The sequence below is a fragment of the Armigeres subalbatus genome, chromosome 3 (genome assembly GCF_024139115.2).
Source record: "Armigeres subalbatus isolate Guangzhou_Male chromosome 3, GZ_Asu_2, whole genome shotgun sequence".
Lineage (NCBI taxonomy): Eukaryota > Metazoa > Arthropoda > Insecta > Diptera > Culicidae > Armigeres > Armigeres subalbatus.
In genome coordinates, this window is record NC_085141.1 from 421,790,026 (window position 1) to 421,812,394 (window position 22,369).

The 22,369-nt window shown below is 38.4% G+C and overlaps 1 protein-coding gene and 2 non-coding genes across 3 annotated transcripts; 2 read left to right on the forward strand and 1 right to left on the reverse strand.

Annotated features, from left to right (window-relative positions):
• Positions 1–16,464: 16,464 nt before the first annotated feature.
• On the forward strand, positions 16,465–18,735 carry LOC134224339 (RNA-binding protein 45-like). The gene is made up of 4 exons (XM_062703668.1): positions 16,465–16,920; positions 17,062–17,546; positions 17,608–18,096; positions 18,282–18,735. The coding sequence occupies exons 1-3, from the start codon at positions 16,637–16,639 to the stop codon at positions 18,075–18,077; spliced, it is 1,239 nt and encodes a 412-aa protein (XP_062559652.1). The 5' UTR covers positions 16,465–16,636; the 3' UTR covers positions 18,078–18,096; positions 18,282–18,735.
• Positions 18,736–19,016: 281 nt separating this feature from the next.
• Positions 19,017–19,088, reverse strand: Trnad-guc (transfer RNA aspartic acid (anticodon GUC)). Its single transcript has one exon. It is a non-coding gene; the product is annotated as a tRNA-Asp (tRNA).
• A 453-nt stretch (positions 19,089–19,541) lies between these two features.
• Trnag-gcc (transfer RNA glycine (anticodon GCC)) lies at positions 19,542–19,612 on the forward strand. Its single transcript has one exon. It is a non-coding gene; the product is annotated as a tRNA-Gly (tRNA).
• The last annotated feature ends 2,757 nt before the right edge of the window (positions 19,613–22,369 follow it).

The window sequence follows — 22,369 nt, forward strand, 5'->3', positions numbered from 1 at the left end:
CAATATTTGTGATGGCACATATCGCACGACCTTCCTTCTGCCAAGCTCCCGTATGAAGGGGGAGGGAAGAATATCAGTGTGGATATGTGCCATCACAAATATTGCCCCCCGCTCGCTTTCAAATCGACTTCTATAAAAACATTCTTCATGCCTGCCGTATCCTAACGGAACTATCAATTCTATACTTTCGCCTCTAATGCTATCATAAACATGTACGTCCAAGTTTGAAGAGAAAGAAGCGTTCTATGCACAGCTGGAGCAGACATACGATGGATGCCCACCGGGGACATCAAATCGTCATTTGTGACATGAACGCTCAGGTAGGAAGGAAGGAAATGTATAGACCGGTCTTCGAACCGGATAGCCTGCATACCGTATCGAACGACAACGGCCAACGATGCATAAACTTTGCAGCCTCCTGCGGAATGGTAGTCCGAAGCACTTTCTTCCCCGCAAGAATATCCACAAGGCCACATGGAAATCACCTAATCAAGTAACGAAAAACCGAATCGACCACATTCTAATCGACGGTAAATTCTTCTCCGACATCACGAACGTACGCACTTACCGCAGTGTGAATATTGAATCCGATAACTACCTCGTTGCAGTATGTCTACGCTCAAAACTCTCGACGGTGTACAACACGCGTCGGAGTCGTCCGCCGTATTCCGTAATGTTACACCAGACTAAGCATATGCGGTATTTCGAAAAATTTCGTTTCAGGTGGTTCGAAACGAAATTCCGCGGAATTTCGCGGAATTTGAGCATGGCGAAATCTGATTTCTTGATTTCGTTTCGTTTCGTAAAATTACAAAAATTTCGCTAGAAAAAACTAGCTTCTAACGAAATTTAACGGAATTCCGCGGAATTTCGAAACAAATTTAAACTTAAACCATACTTTATATTATCGAAAATTTTGGCTGCGCCGCTGAACAAAACCGTAAAGTTGTTTTCAAAACTTTATGTTATACATTTTTTTCTATTAATGCTTACTACATAACCTCATTCTTAGTCGTCAAATATGCATGTAGTTTTCTTCTATAAAACGTCTTTAGTGTTTCCATGATTAAAATTCAAATTTTGTGATATTTTTTTTTACTATTTGCACAATATGAATGCGGAATCGATCGTGTTGCTGCAGGTCATGGGACGGCAGCTAGTCTAGGAAAACGCGAAGTGATAAAAATCTACCTCGCGTAGCAGAAATTTGTTTAACTAGTGTGCAATCGATAGTGTTGATGCTGATCACGCCAGCTAGTGTGGGAGAACGCGAAGTGATAAAACTAATGTCTGCATCGAAGAGCACAAAATTATTTAGTGCGGAATCGATCGTGTTGTAGAAGATTATTAAACGAAGCACATTGGTCTTGCGTTGGATTGATTCGAAACACATTTTTCATCTTCTTGTTTTCAAAATAAGTTCGTTCACAATGAATATTTTGTCGCTTACCAAGGGTTTCACGTGAATTATCTTCTCAACTAACCAACGATTCCTTCCCCGTAGCGCTCACGGAGATGCAGAGCATTCCTCGATCTTTATAACAATGAGTGTGAAACTAAGCAAGCAAGCATACAATAAGAATAACTTTTTGTATCGCAAGAATATTATTTAATTGGTGAGCTGTGCATATTTGCTGTTTCTCGGCTAATCATGATTAGCAACTACGATGTGTACAGTTAATAAAGCTGACAAGCTTTTTTCGACTATTTTCACAATATGTAAGATGCAGATTTGTGGGCATTTCTAGATCTTTGCATAGAATTTGCAAAAAAAAAATCCAGAACGGGTTGAAAGATCATTAAAATTGCTGAAAGTTCTTTACTTATGATTGCTTTCAGCTTATACTGACCATAACAGCTGTTCTCATATGCCAAGGACACACAGAAAAAAGCTCGGTTTGTCGAGCTGATTGTATATAACTATGGGTCTGTGAAATTCAATCTGAACTACATATCTTTGTGCATTTTAGAAAGGTATGCTAAATATGTAGACGAAGAATAAGAAGGAATAAATTTTGGCTGATACGCCCTTTTCAAATGTTGGTCTAGTAATATCAGTTTTTCTATCTACTGTTACCGAATATATTAACAATGGACGAACCATCGGCATACTTGCATAACATGTATATACATAGGAAACAATATTGAGGCTTTTCACCTATTTCATAGTTAAAGAGTACCCACTGTCCTATCCCCTCTCCCTATTACGGCCTTTGGAGCAAAATTGAAAGAAAGATGGAAACACCATTTCCGCTATACCGAAGCCGAACGTCGAAGGAGGGGTGCAGAGACAGAGAAAATCGAGGGAGCCGAGCGAAAGATCGTGGTCGTGGACTAGTCGAGGAGTCGTGTTTTGACTGTGATCGGGTACATACCTCTCGATTGACCGGAGAAAAGCTGTAAAAGAAGATCCTTGTGGAGCGTTGATTTAGCGAGGACTTAGTGTGCTGTTGAAGGGGGCCTAGAACGTCCCGAATATTGAAGAGTGTGCGCGGTGAACGGCTGCTACCCGTCGGGAGGATTATTTCCGATAGAAAAGCCCGTAGTGCGTCGCGAGTCCCGCGAAGCCGGAAAAAAACCTCGACTATTTCTCATGCTGCATCCACGTGCTAAACGTTACCTGGCGTTAGCTGGCGAGACAGCTGTCTATCCCACCGAGCTGGGAAAAAACCTCGAATAATCACCAATCGTCGCAGTTTTCAACGTCGCGGCTCATCCCGCGGAACCGAGACAGAGCATCGACAATCTGCCCACGTGTCCAACATTTCAGCCTCGTCGGCTGCCGGCCCCTTGAGGCCGTGAAAGTGAATCAAAGATAATTTCAAGACCCCCCCCCGTCAACGTGTCCAACGCTGCAGATCACTGGCGGCATCCCCGTGAAGCCGAGAAAAATCTTCGACAAATCGCCTATGTGTTCAACGCTGCAGATCGCTGGCTGCGATCCCCAAGAGGACTGGAAAAAAAATCTCGAACTAACCCTCAAGCTTCCGCCCACGACGTGTCCAACGCTAGGACCGTGTCGGCTGCCTACCTCGCGGAGCCGGAAAGACGACATAACGAGTCATCGAGCCCTCCCCTTCCACGTGTCCAAGACTACAGCCTTGTCGGCAACCTATCCAGAGGACCTGAAGAAGCATAGTGGCTTCAAACTACCAACCCCTGTCAGCCCGGTCAGCAATCCACTAGCGGAGCCGAGGAGGAGCTCCTTCAAACCCCGTTGCAGGTACCGTTGAGTACCCAGGTATGTCAAAACACCTGAGCTTGACAATGTCGACCAACCTTGTAAGGCCGCAACCCTTCCTTTCCTCCCACTAATCCAAAACCAAGGAATATCAAATGAAAAATAAAATATAATTAGAAATGTGTCTTTAAATCTTCGGTTCTTTCAAACGCTGACCCTATGTGCATGCAATTGCGTCGAACTCTCGTTGTGTTGTCCACTTCTCTTCGCTATTCCGTCGTGTATCCCTTGAGCAAGTAAAGGTAAGCCTGAGAACTATAAGACCACTTTTTAACCCCGGAACCACAAACTCGATTTCAGAAGGAAACCGGCATCAAACCCCAGGCTGCTGGTCTTGAGCCAACGGCAGCCTCCGGGGTGGGTGCGAAAGACCTCTTTTGGTTCCGGGTCTCAGGGCGTGTGACGAGGGAGAGTTTTCGGATTTCGGGATCCTATCATAAAAGTGGGCTACTCACGCTTCAACGGTTTATTACCTTCTCGTGATGTTAATGGATGGTGAAGACTTCGGTGTCGATGAAATGGAGCGTTGGCGGGGCGTCTTCCGCCGAAGTTCGATTGCGGGGTCTAGGCGTTTTGGTGTCGTCTACAGTGGCGATGAAGTGGCAAAAGCCACCCATTTTTGCTTCTTTAACCTGGTGGGCCTAGCGCTTTTATCGGCGGTCCATGCGCATTCACCCAAATTGACCGTTGGAGCAGCGGTTAACTGAACATATATTTCCCTGACTTCCCTAAATCATAATTTTCAAATTAACTCAATGTTACCCGCCGGTAACAGGACCCTAACAGTGAGCTAGTTTGGGACGTGTAGACGTTCACTGCATAGAAGGCGGACGTCACTGGCAGTTACACTACGTATACGCCTGGCAGATGTGGATACATAATAGAGTATCTAAATAAGAAAATAAATCTAAGCATTCATTTTCTAATTTTGACTAAGTCAAAACTGTAAAACCACGCTGACAAGACAATATGAAGTATGCTTCAGCATAATTACATAATTCTTAAGTGAACTAAGGTTTTAAGCGAAATTTGAATCCGTATATGAAAAATCCCACAATTTCTTTATTTTCATATTTAGTACATAAAACTGATATGAAATTGAACTGATATAAAATTGATCAGATACGGGAACACACGCTCCACGATGAATTCCTTTGAAAACGGCACAAATGCTGGGGTATTGCCTTATCGCCAATGGTATATGCGGCGAGAATGTGACGATTTATCACAGATGGCCTCTTCTGTTGTTATAACTCTTTTGGTCGCAAAACAGTTATTCGACTTCGAAACAGTGAAATCAGAATTACGTACATAATGTAAAACCAATTTAATAAAAATTCCGCGAAAAAAAAAATTTCGTTTCGTTTCGAAAATTTTCGAATTAAATGAACCTTGATTTCGTATCGTTTCGAAGTCTCGAAAGAAATCTATATTTCGTTTCGTTTCGATCCGAATCAACATAGACATTTCAACCACAACCACAAAAGCCCTTTCATTATTATTAAATTATATCTAAAAATACACTCGTCTATCCTATAATTTTAATCTGCTACCAATTTTAAACCTATGCGATCTAACTCAGTTCTAAAATAAGGGTTTAAAAATTGATATTTTTAATCTGGAGATATTGGAACCGTTAGGGTTAATTAAGGATCGCCAAATGTGTGGCCTAATTCCGCCGAACGAGCTTTCCGTTGATTTGATCGCTTGTGTGCTGTCTTCTCGAGCGTGCAACTCCGGGCGTGCCCGACAAGGAAAGAGGCAAAGTCATGGCCTGCTATTCACTAGTCAATGTTGGCAACCGAACCGTTATACGGATGATATTTACATGTCTGTCATCAATGCACGCTCAGAGTGGATTGCCCAATTTCTATTAAATCTCACCCTCACATATGCTAGAGGATTTTTTTTGCCTTTTTATGAGGGAAGAAGGGGAATGTGGGGTTTGAGTAAGTTACTTCCAGCGTGTGATTATACATTAAGGAGAATTGTTTATAATGGATCAATTGCCGCGAAATTGCTGGTGGGGATTCTCATCAATTTATTTTCGGTGAACAATGACAAAACAAAACTTTGCCAGACTGTCCGGTCGATTTGCTGGCCTTGAATCATCTTCTGCGGACACTAAAAATCACATATATTGTCAAAAAACACATTGAATTTTACAAAATACACAGGATTTTGTTTTTACACGATTTTTTTTCGCACGTATTTTTGATCGTGTGACTTCAATTTACTTCCAAACTCTTCGCAACATGTTTCAAAAATTCCAGAATAAATCGAAGAAAAATCACATGATAATTATATGCGTTAAAGATTTAGGATGAGTGGAAAATTGAGAAAATGTAAATCGTGTAAAAACAAAATCCAGTGTAATAACATACAATCTTCCAGTCACTTATTTTCTAACAGACGGCCATTACTACTAACTATTGACACACACAAAGTACAATCTTTACATTCTAACTGCTATTGGTATTAGTTCTAAGTTTGCTAATAATAGAGTTGTACGCATTTTTAAAATTTGCTGAGTCTTTTTGCTTATTTACTACATTTTCGTCTCCTTTAATCTTAATGTAAAATGTTTCTGCAGTCAGTCTTGTGTTGCTTTTGCTTATTTTGTCAAGTATTCTGGTTTTTAAAAGTAAAAAATGTGTCCCTCTTCTATAGTGTGCTGTGACGGAAATATCCATTTTATGAATGAGTGTTTGTGATATTGCCCGGTGTTGCACTAACACAATCACAATTTTCCGAAGATCGAAAAAGACAGACGACAAACCGCCGGTGCACAGTGATTCCACTCCATACAAAAGTTGGCAAAAACCTCTAACAGGTTCCTAAATGATCTTTTTTTGATTTATTTACATAACTTTGGGTCTAATAAACTTTACTGGATCATTTGTTAGGTCCTGGCATGTTTTTAGGAGTTGAGAAAAAGAGGGGAGGGTACGTACACCTGTGTTTCGAATACTAGCAGCGGAGGGCGATTTTCTTACAAAATGGTCAACTTTGACAAGCTGTAACTTTGTTCCCCGATGACCGATTAAGCTGAAATTTAGGCAGTGAACTAAAAATATGTTGAAATTGTTATATACTACGTTTGAATATTTTCGACCCACTGGTCAAAAAAATACACTCTAGTTTAAATTGTTCAAATTAACAGCAGTTTTCATAAGAAAATTATTAAAAGTTTTTTAGTGGAATATCTGCACTTTTCAGGAGACGAGCTACTACTATCCCATTTAATTCCACCACTTGTTTGTAACTTTTCAGATACGTATTTTGACCTCAACAGTAAGGCCGTCTTCAGTGTCTCATACTAACTCGTCTTATAGCAGTTAGCAGTTTTTATTTTTGATATGCTGACCAATTCAAATGACTCATTCCACAATTATTATTACTATTTGCACTTAGTGTCTCTACATGCAAGTTGATAACATTTCAATCAATTGTTTTCCAGATATTTCCAAAACAATACTTATATTATTTTGATTGATTTGATTTTTAGTGGTTCAAAATATTTGATGTTTAGTTTAGTTTAGTTTACGGCTCTATAAACCGTAATCAATCCGACAATGACGATGATTTTATTCGAATCCGCACTAATACTAATAAAGTTTTGAACTAAATTCAATATTTTGGGGCTATTTGCCGACTTACCTCCATCATTGCATATTCATTACATTTTCATATAAATTTTTCACTTATCCAAATTAACAATTACTGAGGAATTGCAGGAAAAACGCTGAAAACTGCCTTTTTTCCTGGGCCGGCATTCGTATTTTTATCGAACGCATACTAACTCCGAACGTTCGGAGCAAACACATACACACGCACTTGATTTTTCACTTGATCTTTTCCCACTGTTTTCTTGATTTAATCACTCCTAAAACATATTCACTAACTGAGTTTCACATTTTTCTTCGATCTTGACTACCAATCAATTCATTTCACGTCCAAAAACTGTCGAATAAACTGCTTTCCAAAAATCGAAATGAGAGACAAATTTGACGACCGTATTGTGAATGCAATAAAATGCGGAAGACTCAAATTCACTAGCGCAATAAGTGAAATGGTGAGTACAAAATCTACGCGATGCAACTTCATTCAATCCGAACAATACAACGTATACGCCAGCCAACACGCAAACAAAGGTGTGCATACACAAGAAAATAATCATCTCTTCACCGTTGCCAGATTTGTTTATTGGAAAAAATCATTGCTGTTTGTCGGATTGAACAAATATACCAGAAATAAATATTTAAACATGTTATGTAAGCTTCTGTTAAATTCCAAGTGGTGAATAACAAATTTTAAACCGATAAATACCCATATATTTGATACACCGTGAACATGTGTTATGATATAGAATAAACATTTCGTCAAGTCTGGCAACATTATGCATCAGCTGGCATATTTTTAACACCCCATTTCCACCCACCCCAGTTGTAAACAAAATTTATCTATCGCTGCTGCACTTTTTCGTACCAATTGCCTCACTATTACAAACCTGGGTGGTGCGGATAGAATCGATTTGGTTGTCGAATTGAAGCCAAAATTTTCTATTGTGCCGGAGCCAAACATTGAAGATTGTGGTTATGTTCGTTTTAAATCTTACACTCAGAAATAAATTTATACTAAATAGGTTAAAAGTCATACTAACTGGCTATTCGCCTGGTTGACCCTGCATTAGTTTAAACTTGAACAATACGGAGATAGTATTAGAGTTTCCATTTCCCGGCCATTTTTGTTGTCCCGGGATTCGGGATGAACTTGTTCATATATCCCGGGAAATCTCGGGATCCCGGGATTTTTCGATGTTTCCTTAGAAAGCTTATTTTTTGATTTAAAAGCGATTTTATTCAATGTTGTATTTTAGAAAGGCCAGATAATACAGATTTCAAATTGGAACCCAATTCAATTTTAATTTAAATCGATTCTTTCGAAAGTCGTTTTAGACTTCTAGAATCAAATAATATTCACGTTTTTCTCCAAGATAGAGTACCCTTTTGGAATATATGATCGCCGAGTCCGAGAAGAAGGGTTCACTGGCTACTAATTGATACTTTTGCCAAGAGCTGCAGCTCTTCCTAATCTTGAAAAGATCGCTTCCTAATCTTGATGTTAATTGTTAATTTATCGTTATCGCCGATAAAGTTAATTGTGTTCAACGTAATCGCTTGCTGCGAAAAGATGAATCGGAGTTATTATCGGAGTTCGATAATTTAACGTAAGTTAAATCGATAATTTAACGATAATGGGGTTAATAGATTACGCGATTAAAGTTGGTATACAATTTTGGCAGAAGCCAAGAATTGGAAAACGATTGATTGCAGCCTGTTGACCAGAGTTGATTTTGAAAAAAATTAGGCAGAGCATCGGGGTCGGACCCCTTGTACTTGCGCATGTGCTGGAAAGTTTGTTGTACGGACGTCGATTGGAAGGACATGAATTGGATCAAGAATTGTTTTGGAGGCAAGAAGCTCATCACACTAAAAATCATGGAATTCACATGTGACCTAACCTTTGATGCACTTAAATATGTTGACACATAATTTAAAGTTCGACTCAAATCTACGTTCGTTTTGATGTATCTTCCGAGAAATTGTTTCTCCGATCTGCGATACGTAAATTTACAATAACATCAATAAATAGTAATAGGCAACAAAAGGCAATCAGTATACTTTTTTCGTTCAGTAGGTACGCGGTGTGAAAAAATTCAATCGGCGTCGGTGTTGATGGGCTTGTTTCTGAGCTTTCGTATATTTTCCGAGTACATTAGAATGTTTGACGCGGTAACATTGTGATTTTGTTGAACTAGTTTGCAAGTGATTGTCCGGGTCGGAGTATCAAATTAAAGAAATAAAAGTGCAACAGCTATAAAATGCTTAAAGGTGAAAAAAAAAATACGTTGAGCGATTTTCGACTCCATTTTCGTTCCGAATCAGACCTGCTTTTATAAATTGCGAAGAGCAGCACATTGAACAACTGTATAATCAATAAAACCTTCAGAATGTTTCCTCAAGCGAAATATTTCATGCGATTCTGGTGTTAAAATTTCTGATTAGGTGTACTGTTAGTGTTTTGCAAATGGCAATAACTGCATCGCTGGGCGCCGTTGAGAGTAAAGTGACCCGCACAATGGATGCGTTTGTGTATACGTTTTGGCCTGTAAAAACATTTACGATGTTCGCCTTGGTGGTTTATCAATGGTAAGTCTTCAGTGCAGAAATAAAAAAATATGATGCATGTTTTATCATTTGGAAAAAAAAACCCGTGTTCCGATGATATAAAAAAAAGTATTTACACGTCATGACGTAGAAGTGAGCATCACTTCAGATGCTCATATTTACGTCATGACGTGTATTTTTTTTTTGGTTTTTAGTGGCCATGTAATTTTAAATCCGGACATAATTTTATGTTAAAGTGGCCGCTCCTTTTATGTGCATGTTAAATGCCATAATTTTACATGGATATTTTTAAGTGTGCATCTCCGATATTTTTATGTCTGTTCCTCTCTTACAAATTTAATAATAAGATAATATCGATTGTGCATCACAAAGAACCTTGGCTCCGTATACATGCCTGAGCCTACCAAATAAACGAACTTGGAAAAAATATCATGTCTGATGGGATGTATAAAAATATGATGTGAGTTTATCACCTAAGTTGGGTTTCGCGTTCAAAACCAATAACTTTTTTTTTTGTAAGAAGAAAAATTACACTGTTTGCGAACCAGAAATGAAACAGAATTTTTGTCCCGGGTATCCCGGGATTTTCGGGATTTCAAAAATAATATCCCGGGAAACGGGGGATCCCGAATTTACTTAAATCCTGGATTTTTGTCCTGGATGTCCTGGATGGAAACTCTAGATAGTATAACTTCGACTTATTTGCGTATAGTATAACTCACCAATATATGGAAATAGAATAAACCCGTTTTAATGTTTCCAGTTTTGTTTTTGAACTGTCAGAAACAATAAATTAAAAATCTTTCAGTTTTCTTTAATAAAATTGAGGTTTCATCTTCAATTAAAATTTTTATTCAACAGCAGAAGATAACTGAGTTATATAATATCATATATCGGAACTGCAACGGCAATAATTCAGTACGACGTACCTCTCAAACATTCAAAATCCGTCGACCAGATCGTGAAAGCAGTGGCGTTTCGATGATGACCATCCTGTGCTGGAACCGTGCCGCAACGACGGTTTCACAATATCAATCGTGTTCCCGCAAGCTAGCAGCGAACAATCCGACACGCACAAAAATGGTACCATAAAGCGGCCTCTCGTACTGTTCTTGCTTATCCTCACCTCCCGTCGTCCTTCGGAGAATCTTATTCTGCGCCGGTGTGTATTTTTGATCAGGATTTTCTCCTCAATCGCCATTCTTGGTGCAATTATACAATCAGTCCCCACTGACGACACCGTTCGAACACCTGGTTGAATCGCTCCCGATACCCAGACACCGATGCTCAGTAAACTTGTACACCCGATCCGTCCCAACGCAAACCACCTCTAACTAGTACAGCATATCACTCTAGATATCACACTCTTTTCAATTGGATCCCGTTCTGATCCGGCTCCCGCGCGGTCCGTGTCAGCTTGCTTTTCTTTTCAACCTCTGTCAGATTGGCTTGAGTTTCACCTCCGCGTGTGTTCCGCCACTTGGTGGGTTCTGACCATTAATGGATCCGGTGATGATTGTGGTGGCATCTCTACCCGTCGGTTACGATGGAACTCGTTTTTTTCTTGGTTCAAGTACAGCAGAATTTAGATTTCGTCCTGTCTTTTTTTTGTTACGGATCGTGAGGTGACACATTTTTGCCTGTAAAAAAAATATTCATGTTCAATAAATCAATATGCCTATTTTCTGACTAATTATAACTTACGTTTGGAAATATATATTCGCCATGCACCACAGGAGAATTGAACGCACGATAATGGTTTTCAGTACAGAAGACGTGTTTCATCACACTTGATCAAACATTAGAAATACAATTTTAAATATTCCACCACAAATCCGGCTTAGTATTAATTTTAATGTTTGATAGTATACACTTTATACTATGCTATGTTTAAATGTTAGAAATCACAAAAATGATTAACATTTAAACTTTCCACGTTTATTCTCAATTCTGAGTGTATATTGAGAAGTATTGTTATTATTTGGGGAAAAAATAAAAATAAACTTTGTTTGAGTTTTGCATTCTTTTTAACAAACATGTTCACATTATATTTTGAGTGGAAAATTAGTAGGAATGCAACTAAAATGCACTCGTTTCGAGATTTCACGAGATTCAGCAGCTGATTGGAGCCGTAATGTATGTAAGCCATCGTAAAGTCATGTAGAGTCTCGCGCATTTGTGCGCCTTCATGAAGCATGGAAAGAGAAATTCGAAGAGCGGGAAATGTTTGACAGCCAAGGAACAGCAAAATAATTTTGCTTATGGGATTTATTTCAAAATATCCCGCTACTCGCTTGAGAGCACAAAAGTGGCTCTATCCGCAGCACCCAGTTACAAACAAGCGATACAGTCATTAATTCTCAAAACATTGTGATGGAGTCTTGAGCCTTAACTATTAGGTATACTGTGTTATACGCATATAGCCAACATGAGACAAATATGAGTATGACGGCAATATAGATAAAGGGTTTAAAGCATAAGATAATGATTTTTAGAATTAGATAAATTATGGATGTTTATTATGTATTAATAAAAAAATATATATGTTTGGCTATATTTTTCGTCCATTTCTCATATTAGGGGCGTTCCACAAATTACGTAACGCTGAAGGGGGAGGGAGGGGGTCAAGCCGAGCGTTACGATCCATACAAAAAAAATAAACCTTCCATACAAAAAATGTTGCGAGGGGGAGGGTGGGGGTCCAATATCACCAAATTTAGCGTTACGTAATTTTAGAAAGAACCCTTAGTCTCATGTGATTTTTTCGCATGATCATAAAAAATTCATAAAATGAACTGATTAAAAGTGTCTATCCATTTATTCTTAGATTAGCCTTAGGGCGGGCTAACAAGGCAAACAAGAAACCATTATGGAACGTACACACGGTCAAGCAGTTCGACCAACATTGACTCCACCTCCCGTTTATTCAAACATTCATCAATTTTTATCAACACCGACACGAACAATCAATTTATTCGACCAACAATATCACACACGAACGACCGAAGCACCAACTCGAGCACCAACCATCAAAAATATATGGGGTTTGTGCAACTTCACTACAAATGCTCAAACATGTTCGGCGAACCTTGACTCCACCCCGACAACTCAAACCAAAAATCAAACCGTTTTAATTTTTTCCAACCGAGCCGCCAACTGTCAAATGGTTGTTCGAACAACTTCACACACGTTCCAACAAAGCAGCAACCGAAGCGTTTTCTTGGGGGTGGAGTCAATGTTCGTCGAACTGCTTGACTGGTGTGTACGTAGCATTAAAGTGATTTGTTCGCTTGTGTTTGATGCTTGATTGGCTTCAAGTTTATAAAAGCATTATTTTATATATTAAATATCGAATGGTTTAAAAACACTTTAATTTCTTCTCTACCAAAACAATCTTCAATGTTTTTTAAATATTATATACAAAATGAATGTGATTGGAAATATATAAATTTGACATATGTTTGACATTTGAACTAAACCGAGAATATTCACTCAAGCATTCTCCAGTATTACTTAAACTCTTAGAATTTGCTTTCAAGCCGAGATCGGTTCATTTGCCATAAAGCAAATATAATATATTAACAATATACCAAATATAATATATTAATATAGTATATTTGCATAAAGGCTGTTTGACATCACGTTCATTTGGCATTTGGTGTACTCACCTCTATGAGTCGATCTTGAAGGGACCATCGACTCATGGAAATATAGAGATGAGGAATAGAAGAGGCCATCACAGTAACAGTAAAATAAGTTTTAATGTGGTATAATTGGCTTCCATGAGTCGATAGTCATAGAACATCGATTCTTGGAGGTTTGACTGATTTTGACTTAGAGTGGTGCCGAAATTAAAACAGAATGGTGGAAATAACAACAGCCACAATTCCGAATCATGCAGACGTATTTATTTCATAGAAAGCATGAATTAGCCGGTTTGAGGCAAAGATAATTGTTAGCCCTTTATTGGGGTCATAGTTTACTCAGGAAGGAGTATCCAGTAGCCTTGCGTGCCAATCCAAAGATGGCGAGTTCGATTATCGGTCCGGTCTAGGATGTTTTCGAGTTGGAAACATTCTCGACTCCCTGGGTATAGTGTATCCATTGTACTTGCCACACAAGATACATAATCATGCAAAGGCGGGCATAGAAAAGCGTTCAATTAATAACTGAGGAAACAATTAATAACTGACGCCATAATGCACGGTTCGAGGCCGCATCTCTCCATCCTTGAATACGCCCCTCGCTCGCCAAGTCATTTTGCACCTGGTCTGCCCATCTCACTCGCTGCGCTCCACGCCGTCTCGTACCTGCCGGATCGGAAGCGAACATCATCTTTGGAAGGTTGCTGTCGGCATTCTTGCAACATGTCCTGCAACATGTCGTACCCTTCCGGCTTTAGCTACCTTCTGGATACTGGGTTCGCCGTTCAACCGGTCTTATTAGCGTCTTGTAGATGACACATTTGGTGCGGTGGCGAATCTTTTTTGACCGCAGTTGCAGCGTCGAATGCAACTTGTTGCGATTAAGGATAAGTGCCTAAAAAATGAGTGAGTTTTTTTGGCGGGTTTTGCGCACACCTTAAATCATCGAACAGATGGAGTTAGTGGCATAAATTGCCACGAATTTTGAAGAATTGTATATGAGAAGGCACGTCGGTTTGTCGGTGATATATAACACTATGGGTCTCCGGGCTTCCTATAAAAGGTTCATTTTTGGAGCGAACATATAGCCTCTACGTATACTTTGTATACGAGAAAGGCAAACATACTTTTATAGAATAATTTTAAACAAAACTTTGGGGACGTCCACAAGATACGTAACGCTAAGATGGGGAGGGGGGTTGAGTGAAGTCTGACGATCCGGACAAAATTTTCAGACGCTTCAAGCAAAAAGTGTGACATAGGGGGTAAAGGGTTGAAAAAGTCAATTTTTACAGTACGTAGTTAATGGATCTTCCCTTATGAAAAAATATGAATGTCCTTGTGGCCCAGGGGGAGAAGGCGGAGCACTGAAGAATCGAATCTCGAAAATTATTTCCTGAATAACCTTAATAACTATTTCTAAAATACCTAACAAAAGTAGATACTGTGATTATTAATTAATTAGATCATATTTTTCTAAAAGTCTATTCTGGTTGAAGCTTTCGCCTTCAGGAATCAGGTCCACGGTTATTGTTCCAATTTATTTCCAAACAGGTGAGACTGAATAGATATCTGCTCAGAAAATTAAAAATTTCGTCCCATTTCAGATCGCTTGCGATTCTGCAGGGAGAGCATCGTGCTTGAGTTTTGCATGCAGAATCGCATCGTTCCGCTTAATCGCCAAAAAGGATTTCGCTTCAAAAAGAACCAAAACCCAATAGAAGCGTATTTTATGTTACTTATGGATTTATTTTCCAATGTTTTAAGCAAAGAAAGTAAATTCGATTAATTCAACGGAGAATGATACGTAGAAATCAAGCAATGATTCAAACCACAAGTCGAATCATGAACGATTCTCTTTGCCATGAGTCGGGTGGTGTTTGACTCGCACTTGATTTGAACTTTGGATGAGATCTAAGAATTTGAGTTTTTCCCAACTCTGATCGATATCCAATATCAACACAGTAAAGGCCATCTTCTAACTGGAGTAGATTTTCCACAAGATGTTGCTCCGCATGGCATTTAAATGGAGTGATATTTTAGATGTTCCGTGTCGAAATACAAGCAATTACGCTGCAGGAAACACATAGAGGCAAAATCTTCTCACATGATTCCCATGGTAAAACAAACAATAGAAATAATGTAGTCTGAGTCACAGAACATTTTATTCTTGATTTCTATGATCCATACGATTGTCTTATAAAACTTAATATTAGTCATTATAAATTATAAATTTTAAAAATCTAATAATTTCTTTAAAAATACTAAGCAATGACTAAAAAAGTATTCTATTTTTTCGTATTTCGCGGGACATTATCTAGAAATAAGCTGAATGAGGGACCTTTCGCGGGACGCTTTTCAACGCGGGACAAATAGTGAAAATGCGGGACTGTCCCACGAAACGCGGGACGTATGGTCACATTAGCATTAACGATTGCGCCCTAACACCGGTACTAAGCTTCGATGCAGAGTACACGAGCGTTGTTCGCCAGTGGCAGGCGTACGAGGCCCTTGTTGTGGCCAAACACTTGAACTTCAGTTACTGAACGTTAAAAACCGATGATGATAATTTAGAAAGGTCCCACGGCACAGCATATGAGGTCATTTTAAAATCGTTATAATAAGTCATAAACAATATGTAAATGATTTCTAATTAAATATTAAGCAAAAAGCGACAGAAGTCGCTTTAACTTAATAAATTCTAAAACAACTTATTCAGCATATTACCTGATATTTGAAATCTGCTCGAAAATTATAATCTGTCAGATACTGCCGTCATTAAAATGCAAACAAGCATGAATGAAGGCGAGATTGACGTTTCATTGCACTCATACTGACGCATGCGCACGTTATCTCTATCGTTTTATGTTTTTCTCGTTGCTATATTATGCTTGTAGCCATGGACATAAAGTTGCGTAAAATGAATTGACGATGTGCAATACGTAGGAAAACATAATCACGTATTTGTCATTAACAAAAAAATCTTTCATGGCAAATAATGGGGCTATCATAATATTATATTATATTGTACGAGAAAATATATATTTTGATATTAGGTGTTTTCAATGCACTCTTTTGTTTTTCTCGTATTTTACATCAATCAGTTTAAAATTAAAAACAGTTTTGTATCTTTATGAAGCGTTTTAAAAACATTGCCAATATACTTAGCCATTGAAAATTTTAATGTTTTCATCACGCAGGTCTTCTTTTTACATCTTATTTGTCAGTTCAAATATTTTCAGCGCATAATATATTACAAATTCTAATAAGAATAAACTATTTTAAATAACATACCCCGTATTACAGGTAACTTTTGTGGCATATGTGTGGAAGTTACTCATAAAGCCTTCAATTATCGTGCGTCTATACTCTTAACGGGTAGCACAGCTAGATGTAGGTACATCGTCGTCACTCGCCAGTCTGGAGATATATCCACTCACTCAGTTGATTGATGCGGTTTCGCCATTCCATATACAACTGTTTTCAGAAAGTGCTGCTGGGTGGTGTCGTGATTATTGTTTATCTAAACTATCAGTGTTTGAAATTAGTAGAAAATAGCCATGCAGGAGCATACTGGTCGTAGAGAAATCTCTGAAGAGCCTCCAATGAGCCGATTGTTCGTAATATGCGGTCGGCAAATCACCAAAGATCAGCTAATGAAACACTTTGCCGAAGACGGTGAAATCGAGGAGTGCATCGTAATTGTGGACAAAAAGACCGGCCAGGGCAAAGGCGTAGCCTATGTTAAGTTCTCGAAAACTTCCTCTGCGGCTCGGGGTCTACGTAAGAATGGTTCCTTTATTGACAATGAAACCCGTCCCATCAAAGTGATGATATCCGCTAGGTGAGTATTGTGGCCCGATGAAATTGTTTAAAAACAAAATGGCGATATTTTTTCCAGTTTATGTTTTAACATTTTTATGTTTATGTTTCACAAGTTCATGTTAAAACATTTGGCTAATTTTGAATTCCAAACAATTTTCAGCTACCACAACAAAAAGGGTGATGGTCCACCAGAGGAAGTGAACGAATATAAATTTCGCCGGCTGTTTGCAGTGATTCCTATCTCGAAGGATGAAGAAGCTATCAAAAGTGAGTTCAGTCGATTCGGTACAGTGACCCAGGTACGATTGGTACCGGATAAGAAAAATCAAACTCAATGTGCGGCTTACATCACATTCACATCATTCCTGGAAACTGCAATGGCCATCGAGGGCTGTGATCCGAACTATAGAGCCAAGTTCTGCCTGCCTCGGGAAATGCTAAACAAGGACAAGGAACACAGTAGCAGTGGAAAATATGAGTCTTCCAATGGTTCTAGCCGAAAAAGAACTCATTCTCCTGAGTCTGGTCGCGGCGGAGGCGATGTCAAGCTGGTTGTTATTTGTAGTAACAATTTGAACCAGGATCGTTTGTGGAGAATTTTCGATATTGCTCCAGGAATGAAGTACTGCAACATCGTGACCCAAAGTAAGTTGTTCATTTTGTTGGAAAAATAACCAAATTGTTTTACCACGTCTTTCCATCCCAGATGACATAAACATTACCGCTTCCGTTGTCTACTCGAGCAAAGATGAAGCTCAGCGTGCGGTGGACAAAATCCACGGACTGGAATACCCCATTGGAGAGCGTATCATCGTACGTTATGAGAATGAATTCCGCGACGAAATTACTCCCAACGACGCTCTGGCCCAGCTTGGACCCCCGAAACCAATTCTGAACTCTCAAACGACACAATGCGCCAAGAAGGCATTCTTCATCTGCATGCCCGAAGCCGTTTCGGTGAAACTTCTGCAGGATGCTTTCTGCAGATTTGGTGATCTTATCAACATCTACCTGATTCCCGGAAAGCGTCACGGCTACGCGGCTTTTGCCAGTGAAGTTGCCGCAGATCGAGCCATTCAGCAGTTGCATGGAATGCAGTTGGGTGACTGTCGGCTGAAGGTTTTGGAATGCATGGAGCAAGGCGACGTTAAGAAGCGGAAACAGATGGAGCACTAAGCTGCTGGTAGCTGGTCGGGTAAGTTTCGCTCTGTGAGCGACTATTTCTTTGTTCGTAGAAGTATTTTTCTCTCGTTTCAGCCTAGACTTTCGTCATCGAGGACTGTATTGCTTCCGGATTTTTATATTTTATTTATTGCAGCAATAATTTATCCTACTTTTATTCTAACAGGAAAACATGTTTTGATCTTTTGTCGTTTACAGAATAATAACTTGAGAACGATTGAATGGAACGTACCATGGAAGAGAAATAAGAATCGAAGCTTTTAAGAACGAAATCAGGTTTTGAATAATATCAGGACATTCTGACATAGAAATTTCAAACATTCGTTCCTGGTGGGAGAACACAAACATACAATTTTTACTTGATAATTAAACTGAATAATTCACGCAGTCGATGTGGAAGATTTCACAGTGAAATGGAAATCATAATATGTACTGAGAATTTAAAAACTGTAAATTCAAAATGAAAATGAACTCTATTCTTCAAATCGAACAAATTTGTTGGAAGCTTCCGAAAATTCACAATTGAAAACAATTGATGAAATTCAAACAAATGGATTTAATAAATTCATAACTAAAATAAACATTTTTAACGTATTCGTAGTGAAAGGAACATACATTGAATAAAGTGAACTGAAATAAATCAATCAAATAATATGCTTTTTCATCCGAAATAATCCTTAGTCGGCTGAAATGCAGATGTGTTTGCATATGTGTGATCAGAACCGCTCACCGGTTCGTTCGCAACAAGTTGAATTAGATGGAGAATCTTGTCCATTTGTTCCTTCAGAAAATTATATTGGTGATCGGGTTGGAAAGTTATGTCCAAAACACTAATTTTCAAACGCAAAATGGCTTAATCACATTTTTGGCAGTTTTACTTATTCTTATTCCGAAAACAATTATAGGTCTTTTTTTATTGAAAAATTAAAAAATCTCCCCGACGGGGAATCGAACCCCGGTCTCCCGCGTGACAGGCGGGGATACTTACCACTATACTATCGAGGACTTGATCACAGGGGCTCGAAAAGTCAATTTTGTTGCCTTAGCGACAAACGTTACATGCTGGTGCATACATGAAAAGATTTCCTGCGTTGCCTCATGTTATGTGTTGTGTTAATAATTCATATTCAGAATTCTTGTCCAAAAAGCATTGTTTGTTTTCGAGTTATATCACCGTTCCATGGAATCCAAAATGACTCTTGATGTTCGATATTTGTATTAAATTCATTCGAGAAAATTAAAAAATAAACTAAAGTATTCTGAAGCTTTGGGCGATGTACGAATAATTTATCCATCAACCATCAATGCTGGAGGAAAGTCCAGCCATACTCAATCATATGGCAGCAGTGTTGCCACTCTGCGGTGTACGCAAACTGCTCGAATTTAAATTGCACATTTTGGAACTTGCGCACTCACCGGAGCATTGCGTTGAAGCTCCAGCAATCGATATTCATCGAGGCATCGGTGGTTCAGTGGTAGAATGCTCGCCTGCCACGCGGGCGGCCCGGGTTCGATTCCCGGCCGATGCAAATATCTCTTTTTACCAAAAGATGTGAGATTGGAAGAATATTATTCATTTTATTTCGGGACTGATTTGCGATTTGGGCGTAACTTATTTTATAAACAAACATTGCTTCATGGATTCCGGAGAATGCAAGCGTTTTTATTCTGAACTAATTCCCTTATCTGGTAGAGGAAAGCTTAATCTGTCGGTTCCATACCGTGGTTTCCTCATGAAATGGTTGTTTTAGCAGGAATTCGTCTTCCAATGTTTAAGTTACGCCCAAATCGCAAAGCGGTCCCGATTTATTATTATTGTATGGTGCGGGTTCATTTTTTGTCCATTTTCTATGAAATTGTCAGAGAAGAATATTTAGGGTGACCTTATGAAATATTGGTTCCAAAGTTTGGTCTCAATGCCCTAACTTGTTTATAATTGTAAACGATAGTGTATCGGTCAATAAGCCAGGTAAGATCATTTCGGTAAAAAATGGGACAGACGCACGTGCAAAACGGGACATGTCAAAAACTATGTGACAAAATTTAAAAGTTGTGGAAATTTGAAATTTTATTGGCTTAATTTTCATTTTTCATAACTTAGAGAAAAATTTAGAGAAATCACCACCATAACCTTCTGTTATATAAAGTTAGTTGTGTAAAAATACCAAACTACAAATATTTCACTCTTTAAAGGGGCGCGGAAGAAACACGAATGAACAAAAAATTACTGTTTCAAATTATTTTTTAAAAATTGTGGAATCATGAAATTTTATTTTAATTTATTCTTAAACATGGATTTTATTACTGACCGATATCAAAAACTTTTCCAATTCTTAACAATCGAAAAAAAAAAAAAAGTCACAGTACCCTGCCTATAAAGCCGGGGATTAGAGATAAGAAAAAAAAATTTAAAAGAAAAAAACCGCCAAAAGACAAATGCGAAAAGAACAATAGGGTAGGATTATTGATTTCCCGTGATAAAACCCTTTTTCATGAATATAAGTGTGGAAAAATCAGAGGATAAGAATAATGAGAATCTCAACTAGGAAAAAACAGTAATAAAATGTAATTTAAATTATTTTCATTAATATGGTTGGCGCATGTGAATAAATGACAAATCTAATAAATGCACAGTCAGAAAAATATATTAGCTCTTTTAGTGGAATGTATTCAACCGTCTAAGACGAATTGAATACTCTCCATTTAATTCCACCAGTTAATTTTCGTTAACTTTGCAGATACGTATTTCGACCACAACTGTGTGGTCGTCTTCAGTGTCTCGTACTTGACTCGACTCAAGTACTTGACTCGACTCAAGTACTTGACTCGACTCAAGTCGAGTCAAGTACGAGACACTGAAGAAGAACACAGTTGTGGTCGAAATACGTATCTGCAAAGTTAACGAAAATTAACTGGTGGAATTAAATGGAGAGTACCTCATTCGTCTTAGACGAAATTCACAGTACTTATTGATCGAAATTGATTTAAATGACGCTAAAATCGCTACCAATGGACCAAATCTTGTCCATTGATTTTGTTCCCATATGCTTCCAGAAAGGTGGGACTCATGCAATTTCGTCGCGAAAAGTAAAACAAATTCTGGCTAACTTATAGGCCGGTGTGCAGCTCGGACTCTCGGAGATTTCTGCCGGATTGTATTTTGAATCGTGCCGAAATTCTAATTTTGTACAACGAAATCCCATAAATCCTGCACACACATATGGAAGCGAAATTTGCAGATAACCTCCTGTTGTGTAAACTAGCCTTAAATTACGTGAGGACCGAAATCCGAACAAATTTCCCTTCGGCTGTTTATAAATTATTTTTTAATGTCGTCGTTTTTTTATAGGGGATGATTTCGAAATATTCAGAATTACTCAGAAAGACTTTGAATTGTTGTAACTAGATCAGTGAGTGATACATTAGAGAGTGACATACGTTCACATCACTATGTGAAGTCGATAGCTTATACATGTTGATAAAAGCATAATAAACGTTCTGGTCAGAAGTGTTTAAGACAGCAAACTGTTCACTACGTTTAAATATGACTCCTCACCGAAATGCCAAACGTTTTATTATTAGATGTTACACGAATAATTCTTAATGTTTCAAAAAGAATCAATCGATTGAAAAATGCCAAATGTCAATCGATTTGAAAAATAGAAATACCTACTTCGCAAGAAAAAAAATCGAAATTGAACTTAATGTGGAATTTGGAATTTCTGTCCCTGTGCTTCATTTTATTGACGTTGATGCGCGATTTGATTTTCAGGATATACTTGCCTACCAAGTTGCCGGTTTTCATCCAATTCACTAGCCAAATTTTAATGCCTTCGAAATAAGCAGAAAAAAGTCATTGAAATGAAACTGTATGAAAAAATCTCCCGTTTCACCTGTTGTCATTAACTGTTAAAAACCTTTAAAAAAGTTGAAATACATACTGGCATTAAAAGCATACTTTCAAGAACAAAAATAATAACATACAGGGTATCGACTATCTGGAAAAACCTGGAAAAGCTGGAAAAATCAGTGAGATCAGCAAGAGAGAAAGTGAACATGTTGTATTCACATAATTTGATCAAAGGTTCAATTGACGAGTCGTTAATACACGTTTTAATGCAAGAATAAATAATGCATATGTAATAGGCCAGCAGTGAGCCTCAAACAAGCTGTCAAACAACTCGCTTTACAACTGAAGAAGGAATGAATTTGTTTCTTGTGAGCTTGGACACTGGTGAAATTTAACTAGGGCACGTGACCCACCAAGGGCAGGAGGGACTATGTTC

Bases quoted from the DNA above. Each gene is read 5' to 3' on its own strand.
- LOC134224339 (XM_062703668.1), top strand. From the start codon at position 16,637: ATGCAGGAGCATACTGGTCGTAGAGAAATCTCTGAAGAGCCTCCAATG. The intron at 16,921-17,061 runs GTGAGTATTGTG...AACAATTTTCAG, and splicing joins AAAGTGATGATATCCGCTAG to CTACCACAACAAAAAGGGTG. The intron at 17,547-17,607 runs GTAAGTTGTTCA...TTTCCATCCCAG, and splicing joins CTGCAACATCGTGACCCAAA to ATGACATAAACATTACCGCT.